This window comes from Bison bison, unplaced genomic scaffold (genome assembly GCF_000754665.1).
Source record: "Bison bison bison isolate TAMUID 2011002044 unplaced genomic scaffold, Bison_UMD1.0 scf7180017864263, whole genome shotgun sequence".
NCBI classification, from domain to species: domain Eukaryota; kingdom Metazoa; phylum Chordata; class Mammalia; order Artiodactyla; family Bovidae; genus Bison; species Bison bison.
In genome coordinates, this window is record NW_011494835.1 from 8,201,747 (window position 1) to 8,215,129 (window position 13,383).

At 44.3% G+C, this 13,383-nt stretch overlaps 1 protein-coding gene across 2 annotated transcripts in view; it reads left to right on the forward strand.

The window, feature by feature from the left end:
* Positions 1–13,383, forward strand: part of TSPAN5 (tetraspanin 5) — a 181,691-nt gene that overhangs the window by 138,314 nt on the left and 29,994 nt on the right. For both annotated transcript variants that reach the window (XM_010848320.1, XM_010848321.1), the window contains exon 2: positions 8,478–8,528. In XM_010848320.1, the coding sequence (XP_010846622.1) occupies positions 8,478–8,528 (51 nt within the window). The remainder of the gene's footprint in view (positions 1–8,477; positions 8,529–13,383) is intronic.

Genomic DNA, 13,383 nt, shown 5'->3' on the forward strand with positions numbered 1-13,383 from the left:
AGTTTTTCGGCCATGCGACATATAGGGTCTTAACCTCCTGACCAGCTTTTGAACCCATACCCTCTGCATTGGAAGGCAAAGTCCCAACCTCTGGACTGCCAGAAAAGTCCCGATATTGGTTATAATTTATATTCCACATTCTTCCCCAAAGATTCCATTTTTAAGAATGGATATAAAGGAACCAAAACAAATCATGAAGGGTATAAGGTAAAAGTGAAGAGTGATAAGGTTAGGGGGAAGGACAATGCACTGAGAAGCCCTGATGGGAAGAAACTTACTATCATGTGGGGTTTCAGAATTAGCAGGTTTTGAAGTTCTGACGCCAGTGACTCTCAGTATTCAAGAACGAGACTGACGAGACAAGAAAGAGGAAAGACTCGAGGTTAAACTCGGTCTCGGTATCCTGACTGGAGTGTGTTTCTTGTAAACGCGCAGGGGTACTTGTAGACGCTGTTCCTGGAAGGAGCCTCCCGCCTGCGCAGGGGAAGGAGATGATTCATTGGAGGCAGGTGTTCCTGCCCCTTAAATAGCACATGCCGTCCAGTTAATACAGCCCCCATCACTCCCAGAGTCTGACCTCGGGCCATGTGGCAACTTTTCAGCCCTGTGTGTGTAAATGTCAGGTAAGGGTCCACGTGTGAGAGGTGCAGCAGCTGAGAAGAGAGGGGCCGCTGGTCCCTGAACGAGGATGCTTCCTCATCCTTGGAGGAGGCAAGACTGCACCCAGAGGGAGCAGGAGTCATCCTGACCTGGCCTAGGTCTGGGGAGAGGCTGCTGCAGCTGAGAAAGGACTGAGGATGGGGAGGGAACAGACATGTAGGAAGTGCCAACTATTCCAGGCATGTCAGTCGAGTTCTGAGTCACCCAGTCCTTACGCTGTCACATTGACCCTGAAGTTGCTCTCTTTCCTCAGGGGCCCTTAGTATCTCTGTTTGACACATTAGGACCAGGGGGCTCTGGGAAATCAGGAAACCCTCCCGTGGTTCCTTCTGTCTCCAGGAGAAACCAGTCACCGCCACGGCCTTCAGAAACCAACCAGTGTGGCCCCTGTTCCTCCATTAAACCTGGACACCTTAGCTTAGGCCCTTAGCCAGGCTGCTGCTTTGCCTGGAACTTGGTTCCCTGACACCTACCAGCCAGCACCTTCACATCCCTCGTGTCTTTGCTTACGTGACTCTCCTGGTGGAGACTTGCTCTGTCCGCCCCATTTCAGCGTCACAGCAGCTCACCCCTCCCTGGACCACACCTCACTCCCCCATGCTGCTCTCTTTTCCCTCAGTGTCTCTCATCTTCTACAGCTGTACGTGATCTAACTCACATATGCTTCTTTTTAGTGTCTTTCGTTCCCCACATGGCCTGATGAGAGTGTCAGCTGCAAGAGCAGGCACATTTGTCTGTTTCGCTTCCCAGTGATAATTATCCAGGGCCCCTAGAGGGCTACCTGGCTCATAGCAGATGCTCAGTAAATGTGTGCTGAACAAACAAGGAGCCTTTCCGAGGTCACGAAACCACAAGCCCAGCCAGAGCTGGGCTTCTTCCGGCTGCGTGTGTTCGGGCTGCATGAGGAGGCCACGAGGGCGAAGTGAAGTGAGAGGTTGACCCTGGCTCAGATGGGAAATATCCTGTTTACAAGTCTGTACTTTATCTGCCATGCCATCTTATCATAAGGATTCTGGACACTTTGTACAAACTGGGACACGGGGACCCAGTGGCAAAATTGGGATTGCCTTTCTGCGTATTGAATTTTCCACTAACCCGTGTTTATACTCTTCTGACATGGCAAGAATTCTGCCCAGAGGCGTTTTATTCCTGCATCAGCCCATGTTTGATAGAGACAATATAGATTTTGTTAACAGAAGTATTTAGCACACTTGTGTGGACTGCTCCGCTCATCCATCCCGCCAGACCTGGAGTCTGGGTCAGACTTAGGTGTCAGAAAAACATCTTCATAAAACATACACGTACTTCAGGAAAATACACCTCTTCTTTCCCTTTCCTCTCTTCTGTGCCAAAGGTTTTAAAATGCATCTCTCCTGTTTATTCAGGCACAGCTTATGATTTTTAAAAACAACGTCATCAGAATGATTAAGGAATAAAAGTTCTTTCCATTGTTATTTAGGATGATATTTTCCAGGTTCCAGTTCGGTGAGAAAATTGACCTGATTTTTATTTTCCCCTACTGTGTTTACCTTGCTGCATTGTTAATTCGAGTCTGTTCATAGGGTGCCAGACAGATGTCATTGTTGTTGTTTTTTAAGCAAAGAGGATCAAAAATGTCCATTTAAGAACTGCCTGTGGGGGGATAAAAAAGAATTGCCTGTGAACTTTAACATACAGATATGCATAACTGCTTCCTTTTGTGAGTAAAAGTTGTAGGAGGTGGTGGACATGTATACAGGTTTTAAATAATTTATTTTTTAAAAGTATGCAAGCTGAAACTTGCTTCAAAGAGAATTCAGAGAGCAGCCAAAATACCCATGAAAGAAAACTGTCCTTCAGAAATGCTGCTACATCTCAAGCTAGTTATGAAATTGACACCCGAGCATTATTTCTGTCAGAGAGGACATAAGATGGATTTAGAGGACCCATAGTCTCCATTTAAAAGATGTCAGAAACACAGGCATTATCCTTAATATTATACTTCCCTCTCCTTCAGCCTTAACCCCACGCCATCCTGTGACCATATCCAGGCATCTCTGAAGATATCAGTTTTATTTCTAAATGCTCTCGATTCCATGTGCTTCTTCAGTACATTTCAGTCCAGGATGCAGTTGGGTCTTAATCTGCATGACCAAAGCTCTCTCCTCCTAGCTGCTGTGCATCTACTCTGAACTCTCAACTCATCTTTTCTGCAACTCGGGTCATTTTCCCAAAGACCAAATCTGATAAAAACCTGCTTTCTCACCCCATCTCAGCCAGGTACGTACATACAGCCCTGAATGTCTTCCTGTCACTCTTAGGGTGATGACTGGATTCCTTAAGGTGACGTACGAGACCCTGAGTAGGCTGGTCCTACTCATCTCTCATTGCACACCTGCCATACCTCCCTGCTTCCCCCATTGTTTGTGCACCTGTCATACCGGTCACCTGTAGACCCTTTACTTGCTGTGCTTCTCTCACCCCAGGGCCTTTGCACATTCTCTTCCCTCTACCTGAATCACTCTGCCTTCTTTTCTATCCCAGTTAATGTCTTCTCATCTTACAGACCTCAGTTCCTATGTCGCTTACTTAGGGAAGCCTTCCTGGACTGGCTTCCCCGGTGGTTCAGCAGTAAAGAATCCACCTGCCAGTGCAGGAGATGTGGGTTCAGTCCCTGGGTTGGGAAGATCCCCTGGAGGAGGAAATGGCAACCCACTCCAGTATTCTTACCTGGAAAATTCCATGGACAGAGGAGCCTGGGGGGCTGCCATCTGGGATCATGAAGAGCCAGACACGAGTGAGCATACACGCACTTTCTGGACTACTATTCTAGGTCACATGTCCCTCTTATCGTTTGTATTGGTCTTATGTTCTTCTCCTTTAGAGCACCGTCAAGGGTGATTTTGTCTTTTACACATTATTTGGTAAAGATGTATCTTTCTATCTAGACTTTAAGATCTCTGGAAACAGGGACTATGTCTGTTTTCTTACCTACATTTATCACAAGATAAAAGCAGTGCCTAGCACAAAGCAGGAACTTGAAAAATGTTTGTTGAAGGTTGTAGATAGATGAGTGAATGGCTTCTCGAAGCATCTGTTGTTGTACCAGGTAGCATAATGGAACATTGGTCCATTTCTGATATGTTGGGAGCTCAGCAAGGACAAAAACAACAGATGGAGGAAGAGGAAAGGGGGCAGGTGTGACCTTCCTGGCAGAGAAGCCCCATCGTCCTAGTCACATCACAGGGCCACTGTCCTCTCCAGCTTTTCTTGAGGATCAGCTCTGCTGGCTGTTGTTCTGCAAAGCCTGGTGGGCTTCCATCCACACGCTCCTCTCTGTTTCTACCCATGTGCTGTTCTCATTCCTAGTCAGGAAAACATGCTTTGCTTTTAATACCTAGAAATTAAAGAAGTACTTTTGAGTCTTAAAACATGAGTTTCAGTATAATTCTCCATCCTTTGTTTGGCTGAACAGACATTTTATGCACCTCAGCAAAGTATACTACTATAATAGTCTGGAGCTTGGACCGAGGAGTCAAGTTGCCTGAGCAGCCCAGCTCAGGCCCCTGTGTAATCTTGGGAGACTTACTCCATGTGTCCAAGTCTCAGTTTCCTTATCTATGAAATGGGGATAATATTTCTACTGCATGGTATTATCGTGGTATACTTTAGAACAGCATTGTCCAATAGTAATATAGTGCAAGCCACATATATAATTTAAATTAAATGTTCCACTAGCTGTATTTTTTTAAAAATCTATTAAGTAAGCTTCATGGATACATTATACAGCACAGGGAAATATAGCCATGATTTTGTAACTTTAAACTGAGTATAATCTATAAAAATATTGAATCACTATGTGGTATACCTGAAACTCATATGATCTTATAAATCAACTACTTCAGTAAATAGTAAAATAAGTGAAATTAATTTTTAAAATATTTAACCCAATATAGCTGAAGTATTATCATTTCAACGTGTAATCAAAAATAAAACAGCTGTAAAAAAAAATCACAAAAAAGAATGAAATAATGCCATCTGCAGCAACATGGATGGGCCTAGAGATTGTCGTACTGAGTGAAGTAAGTCAGACAAATGTCACGTGATATCACTTTTATGTGGAATCTAAAGAAATGATACAGATAAACTCACATACAAAACAGAGACTCACAGAAGTAGAAAACAAACTTATGATTACAAGAAAGGAAAGGTGGGGGTGAATAAATTAGGAATTTGAGATTAATAGATACGTACTACATACTTAAAATAGATAACAAGGATGTATCATGTAACACAGGGAACTACAACATCTTAAATAACTTATAATGGAAAAGAATCTGAAAAAGAATAGATATATTGATATATATGTATTACTGAATCACATTACTGTATGCCTGAAACTAAGACAACACTGTAAATCATCTATACTCCAATTAAAAATAAATACGCAGCTGTTAATGAGAACTTTTACATTCTTCAGAATGTTAAGTCTTTTAAATCCAGAGTATATTTTACACCTCCTAGCACATCTCACTTTGAACTAACCATGTTTCAAGTGCCCGGTGGCTGGGAGCCTGCTGTGTTAGGCACTGCTGTTTTAACTCATTCATATAAAACACAGTACTTAGTATGGTGCTTAGTTCATAATTAGCATTTGGCAAATGTTGGCAAAATTAATATTCATTTTAAAACATCAAAGTTGGATAGACAAACATTTGCCTGTGTGTTTGCATACATTGCCACATGGGAGGATGCCTCAGATCTGGTCTCGTTTCTATTTCAAAGGAATAAAGAATTGACTTTAATGTTCTCATTTGTTCCCTGTAAAGTGGCCTTTGGGTTTCAGAACAAGGTCAATTTGGGGGTTTATGGTCGCCTTTTCTTCTGGAGGTGGGAAGGGGGAAACTCGGTGTGCTTCAAGTGCTGCGTGCCTGTGTCTGTTTTTTGGCTCTTCTGTGTTTAATTGTTGGAGCTGGAACAACTTGATTTTAAAAGAAAGCATATGGGCTGAGAGTCATTGGGAGGATGTTGGCTGATGATGGAGCCGTAGAGCTATGTACGGGCTGAGGTCCCGGCCCCGCACCACTCGCTTAGCAATTGAGTGCTTTCCTGGATTTCAGATTCGGTGTCTTTCTCCAAATCCTCAAACCTTGTTTGGGAGGTCACAGTTAAGGCAGGAAATATTGGAGCAAAATTGTAAAGGAAATTGTCTTTCAGTCTTCTTCAGATCCTGATTTTTTTTTCTCTTTTCTTTGTCAAAAATGTTGTTTCCAATCTGTTTATATGATTTGGGAAAGAAAAAGATTTTTCAAAGTGACAAATAATCTTTCTGTTCCCAAGAAAAAGATTATTCAAAGAGGAGAAAGTTGACCCACCACTGAATTTGTTTTCTCTGTTACTCCGTTGCTATCACCAGCCTGGGGAATGTCTGTTCTATAGCCTGTTCTTTATGTGAAGGCAAAGTTCTCATCTCTTTTTACCCTCTCAACTTCCCATTGCTTCCTTGGGCGGGTACATATGATATCCTCATCATATCCCATATACTTCTAATCTGAATGTATCAACTTTCTGTCCCACAGAGGAAAATGGGGACTTATCACTACTGGTAAGAACACGAATGTTGCTGTTACATTCATGTTGGTCCAAATCTCTGCTTCTCCACTCAGAAGCTGTGTGCCTCTGAGCAAATTAATCTTTCTCAAAATGGAGTTAATAATAATGCCTCCTTCAGAATAAATAGTTGCGATGGTTAAGAGAGACATGGCATACAGAAGGCACTAGCACAGTGCCTGACACGTAATAAAGAGAAGGTAATGTTAGCAGTGAGGCAGGGGACCTCAGCGATGACCTGTCTGCCCTCCTCAGCAAGACGGACAGCAGGCCATGGTGTCCTCTGTCACAGCATCCCACCATTGCTCGGGGTGACACTGTGATTCACTGCATCAGGGGAGTGACCTGCCTTTGTCCGCAAAGGGCTTTAACATGAGAAAGTCTCAGACTTCCCTGGGCTGAGTTTGATGTCAATAAGGATGTAGGTCTAATGGTCTCCCATGTGTGCAGTTGTCTCTGTTACCCTACTGGTCTGGGACCTGTGAAAATGAGAGTGACATGCTGAGTGGCATTATTTTTGTACTGTAGAGACCCAGAAACATTTTGAGTCATTTGAGAGGCTGGTGCATTTGTGGCTTCCGATAGGAACTGTAAAGTGAAATAACATTCTGGTCAGGGCAGTAGAGAGGCTAAGCATACTGGTTTTTTGTTGGCATGCTGAAAATACATTTTTCTAAATGTTCTCAGACTTCCGTGACCAAGGGTAGCTTGGAAGAAAGGGGTCCTTCGGTTTTGCTCCATCGAGGCCACAGTGCCGAGCTTTTCTGTGTAGGAACTCAGAGTGCATCAAGTGCTGTGTCACTGCAGTGTCAGATAATTGTCCAGGGCTTGGGAAGTTCTGCTTGTAAAAACACCACCACCTTTTCCGAGCAGTCACTCCTCTGTGTTATTTCCCGTTCGCTCTTTTCCCTCTGCTCCTGCTGTTTTCCCAGCCCCTTTTTGGATTTGTTAGTCATTGCCTACAAAGTGTCTGTAGCTCCCCGCTGCGAATGGCAAAGACCTCGCCAGGTGGACCCTTCTCAGATTTCCCTGAAACTGGAGAGAGTAACCACCCTTACTCTCATCTTCTCCACGGCTCCCTCTCAGTGGACAGCTTCCCTGACGTTTAACTTGATCAAGATGTTAGTAAAATAAACAGCATGCGCCACGGCCCTCAGTCTCAACCTGCCCACCCTCTTTTCACCTCACTGTTTGGAGAGGAAACTCAGAGTTGCTGTGGATAATAAAGATGAGGACTAAGATGTGTCTTTCCTTGTGGCCAGTTACAGCCAGTCCTGATCACTGAGCTCTGAGCCGTGTGCCACGTGTTTCCAAACCCGTGGAACCTGGTTATAAGACACACTATTATTTGAGGTACAGTCAAGGCGGGAAAAAAAGCAATTAAACTGAGATACCATCATTTTTAAGACACATCCCAATTTCAGAGATGTTAAAGTGTGCTGGAAAAAACGTGTCTCTTAAAGGAGATGGAATGCTGTGAGAACTGATTCAAATGGACTATCCTCCTGGTTACTGTTGCTCCCCTCTCTCGCCCCATACTCAATGCAGCTGATGGATGGCTGAGTCTGTGTATTTTTAGTTCAACCTTGCATGTTATTTGTGTGCTCTGTGTTATGCATGAAGTTATAGCACTGAGTTTAGGCCAAGTCATGGAAGCCCTTTCAACTACAATGTAAGTATTATAAGTTTCTGACAAAGATTCCAGGTGTTTTCTTTGGGTCATCCTGGACTTGATAAGGGTCCTGTTCCCTTTAGAAGGGGTGATAAAGAGTTGACTGAGGGATACTGGGGGTTTCTGCAGGCCCTCCCTGCTGCAGCCCATTCTTAATGGCATGATGGCAAGGAGAAAATCTCCAACTCTGCTAAATTCATGCCCCTAGTTATCCATTTTCTAGTGAACATCATGCTTAGGTTTATGGCATACTCACTGCTTCCTCTCCAGTCCAGAAAGGCAGCATCAGACATTATTGATGCCTTTAATTTTATTCAAGATTTTACCTAATTATTATTCTTTATAATCTGAATGACTTCTAAGCAAGTGCTGTTCTTAATGTGGTAATAATTTTATCAAGGGGATGGTGGTATTTCTTTTCCTGTTGAAGACTGTTAGATTTTAGAAAAACTTTCTCAGCAGATAAAGTAACCAAAAGAAAAGTGATTGAAACTTTGTACTAGTGAAAATATGGCATTTACTCTCATACTTACATCACTTTCTCGCTTTCTTTCAGTTTTTGGGAATAGCGTTTCTTGGAATCGGACTCTGGGCGTGGAATGAAAAAGTAAGTAAAACATCATTAAAATCACACATTTTGTTTGTAAGAAGCTGCACGTTATATGTTGTCTCTTTTTCCTCTTTGATGACTGCCAAGTGTATGGAAACATGGCTCTTTAACGAAAAAGTACCCCTGAAAAATAATGTCACAGTTCAAAGATTGAAGAATGGAGCCTAAATTGATCATTGCACAAAAATAATTACAGAAGTAACAACACACGTGCATAACACAGAATGTGTTATTGGAATTTTATCAGTTAGCCGGAGAGACATGTTCCCATGGAACATGGGAACACTCTGGCACAAGAATTTCAGTAATGCATATAAATAATACTAACAATACTAAATAAGCACCTGGAGCCTTTTTTTCTCTTTTATTTTTTAAAAAACCCTTTGGAAGATTATTCAAGCCGTGAAGATTATATTTGAGTGTGAACATTATATGCTAAGCTATTAGCATGTGGTACGTATGGAAGAAACTAGATACAATTCGTGTTTGAAAATCAGATAAACTTATCAGTGTTGCTAAGAGTGTGAACACTTGTGTGCTGATTGGAAATGTTAAGGAATATCCAAACTGTGTCATCAAATATCACACAGTAAAAAAATAAATCTGGATCTATGGAGAAGGCTATATGAAGACACAATGTTCTGGGTGGTTTATTATGTAAACAACACCCTCACGACAACACTGCCCTGTGTCCATTCCTCCACTTCCCTTCCTATCCATACCTTTGAAGTTTTTTTCTGCAGCTTCTCCTTCTGACGCCAAGCAGTGGAATTCAAAAATAAATACTCTTTTTTCCTTCCTTCTTTGGACATGAGATCATTGGCAGCATTTTATCTGTTCTGGTATTTGGCTACACAGTAAAGCTTTATCATCTCCCACCTATGAGAGTGAGGGCGTGCATGGATTGGTTAAAAGTTGTAAACTAAGACGTTTAGCTGAAATTTTCCCAGAAGACCATTCTCTTATCACATTGACATTTCACCCTCTGAACTTGACCAAGGCCTGAAGTCAGGCATTCCTTTGAAGTGGTCTGCGTATTAGGAAAGGAGAGAAGAACTAAGAAAGTCCAGCAAACAAAAGCCCTTCAGCTGCAAGAAGGCATTTCCACAAGTAAAACAATGTTTAGATAGATTGTATCCAGTAAAACTCAAAGTAAATCCCGAGTTTTGAAATTGAACCGCCATCTGTTTATTTTCAGAATACTTGTACAGATTGTGAAATGTTTATGGAAAATGAACCACCTTCCAGCAACCTTATGAGGAAGGGTGGTGACTGTACATCAAGGGAAACAAATTAAGTTCCCAAAACAGAATTTTATCTCCAGAAACTTTTCTGTTGAATAACTGACCTTCTTTTGGATTATGATCAGCTTCTGTGTCGATCCCTTTATAAGCCTGGAGGTTTGTACTGGTGGAATCTCAGAAATTCCACTTTTAGAAGCCCTCTGTTTGGTTCAGGCCCAGATCATATAGCTTTGTATAACTCTCCTTTAATCAGTCCATTTCTATCTGCTCTGAAAAGATGCTGGAGGGCATTATATGAACTAATTATCTGTTCTAGCAATAAACAGACAATATGTTGTTTTGAAGGTTTTTCTCTTTGTGAAATATAATTATCCTTTTGTCTCATCAGTCGCCCCAATGTCTCTTCTTTGATTAAATCACAAAATTCTAAAACCGACAGTATCATACAAACATCAGAGCAAGGGGATGATGTGGTCTCTGCTGCTGCTGCTGCTGCTGCTGCTGCTAAGTTGCTTTAGTCGTGTCTCACTCTGTGCGACCCCATGGACAGCAGCCCACCAGGCTCCCCTGTCCCTGGGAGTCTCCAGGCAAGAATGCTGGAGTGGGTTGCCATTTCCTTCTCCAATGCATGAAAGTGAAAAGTGAAAGTGAAGTTGCTCAGTCGTGTCCGACTCCCAGCGACCCCATGGACTGCAGCCTACCAGGCTCCTCCGTCCATGGGATTTTCCAGGCAAGAGTACTGGAGTGGGGTGCCATTGCCTTCTCCGGATGTGGTCTCTAGGGAGGGATGAAATAGCAGTTCCCTCCTTTTTCAGGGCTGGTATCAGCAAAGGGAAGGCTTCTCTGCAGAGCTGGAGTTACTTGGCCAGGGTTGCCCAGCTACTGTGTAGCAGAACTCTGTGAGCTGGGACTACGCGGAGGTAGCGGAGGACAAAGGACATGTAACAGCTCAGTATGGTGCATACTGGCCGTATGTTTGGGCCCTGAGTTGGGGGTGAGGATGCAGCAGCAAATGATGCTGAGTCCTGTCCCGTAGGGCTTGTTTTTAGTGGGGGCACCAGCAGTAAGCAGTTAACTAGCCAGGAACATGTGTGCAGGTGTGGATGAGTGCTGAGAAACGCAAGGTACAGAGTAAGGGCTACTTAAAGAGTGGTGGGGAAGAGGTCTCTCTTACTTTTTATTAATTTATTTTTGGCTGTGTTACGTCTTTGTCGCTGTGCGGGCTTTTCTCTAGCTGTAGTGAGCGGGGGCCACTCTCCAGTTGCAGTGCCATGGCTTCTCTTGTGGAGCACAGGCTCTAGGGTGCATGGGCTGCAGAAGTTGCAGCTCATGGGCTTCGTAGTTACGGCACCTGGGCTTTAGAGCGCAGCCTCAGTAGTTGTGGTGCGTGGATTTAGTTGCTCTGAGGCATGTGGAATCTTCCTGGACCAGGGATCAAACCTGTATCTCTTGTTTTGGCAGGTGGATTCTTTACCGTTGAGCCACCAAGGAAGCCCCAAAAGGGATCTCTTTTAGATAGAGCACTTGGGAACGGTCTCCCTGACAAGAGGGCGCTGGAGCAGAGACCTGGATGAAGTAAAGAGGGGTCTGCAGAGCATTGGGGGAGTAGCATTCTAGGCAGAGGGAATGGCAAGTCCAGTGGCCCTGAGTCAGGCACATAGCGATTCTGAGGAGCAGGAAGAGGCCAGTAGAAAGGGAGAGCTAGATGTAAGGCAGGTGGCCAGAGAGGCAGGCAGAGCCAGGAGGGGCAGGGGCCAGTAGAGGCTGAATGAGAGGAAGTTACCAGGCCATTAAGGGAGTGTCCTAATCTGGCTTTTAAGATCACTCTGGTTGCCATGAGGGGAAAAAAAAAAGCACAGCTCTGGGGCTGAAAGACCAGCATTCAGTACTGACTCCTTCCTTTGCTGTCAGTGTGACTTTGGGCAAGTGGTTTAGCGTCTCTGGGTACCCTTCCCTGGTTTATGCAAAGGACACTCGTGTCAGCTTGTAGGGTTGCTGTGAGGATGAAGTGGGGTGGCTCCCCACACTGGGCCTGGTGTAAGGTACATGCTTTCTGGGACATGGTTCCCTTCCTTGGATGCCCTACATGGGCACCAGCACAGAATGGGGGCTTTGGGAGCTGCCTCAGATTTTTGGAGCATTCCAGGCTCTGATCTGTGGACTGAGAATCGGCTGTGTTCTGGGGTCTCTTAAGGAGGGTGTGATGTTCATTGATTGACTTGGTAGCTGCAGAGGCTGCTCCGCTGAAGCCCTTGGGGATAAGTTCTAAGCTAGACCAGGCCACTGCTGGGATGATGTTCTGAGGTGAACCGCAGGTGGCCGAGGGTGACGGCCGCGTGCACCTGCAGGGCGGGTCACACCAGCCTGTGCATCAGTAAATCCCCCCAACGGAGATGTGGTGACATTTACTTGAAAAGAGGCCCAGAGGGTAAATCCCCAAACTGGGTCATGGCTGGAAGGATCAGATTTCTTTAATAGGTGGGGTTTTGCACATTTTTATGTGGAGCACAGAAACATTGGAGGCAAAAATCATTAAAAATACCAGGCTGAGATTTAGGACTAATATTACAGTGGAATATTAGACTTAATAATTAAATAATACATTTAATCTAGCTTCCAGATCACCGTCAAGATGCAAAGGATGAATGTGTCTCCAGGGGAAACTGGTTTATGTGCAGTTTTTCAGAAATCATAGGATCTGTGGTTTTAGAAGGAACGTTAACAGTCACGTTGCATGAATTACCGCCACTACAAGCTTGGCAGCGTCCGGCAGTAATCACCTCATCCATTCAAAGAACATTATTGAGCACACAGTGTGGGGCATGGCTTGCGCTGGATTCTGGGCATGTAATTCCTCAGGGAATTCATGTTCTAGGACAGGCATGATTATGTACATAAACTCTGAATGCTAGTTTGTTCTAGGACGGTGTGCTTATATACATAAACTACACTTCAGTCATGTCCCATGCTTGCGACCCCACGAACTGAGGCCTGCTAGGCTCCTCTGTCCCTGGGATTCTCCAGGCAAGAATACTGGAGTGAGTTGCCATTTCCTCCTCCAGGGGATCTATAAATAAAGTAATACATTGCAGTTTGTGCTAATTTGGAGAGTACAGAAGTTGAACAATTCCTTGGGCAAAGCACTCACCACTTTTCTCTGGGTTCCTCTTACTATTAGAAAGACCTTCCTCCTGCCAAATTAGAATCATGTCCTACTGGTTTTCATTCATGAAATGTAGGTCTGCCCCATTGGGGCCCATTGTAAGCCCTTCTCCGTATTTAGTCCTTGGTGTGTTTCCTTGTGAATTTCCAGGCTCTGGTGGAGGTGGGGGATCCCTCTGCCATCTTGATCTCACTCCTCTGACGTCCCTATGGGTTCTCTTCTCCAGGGAGAGGATGTTTTAGGGGCCATAGAGGGTAGGGCTGGATCGCGTCCCCTCTCTCCTGTCTGCTCAGTACCACTGAGGTCACACAGTGTATCACTGAGTGGTCTCAGGTTGGTCCAGGTCCAGCTGGGTTTCCTCCCTCCATCTCACATCTGGCTCATTTTCAGAGGCAGATGCAAGAGTCCAGATTGCCCCAGGTCTGTTCTACCTGCCTACCTGCAG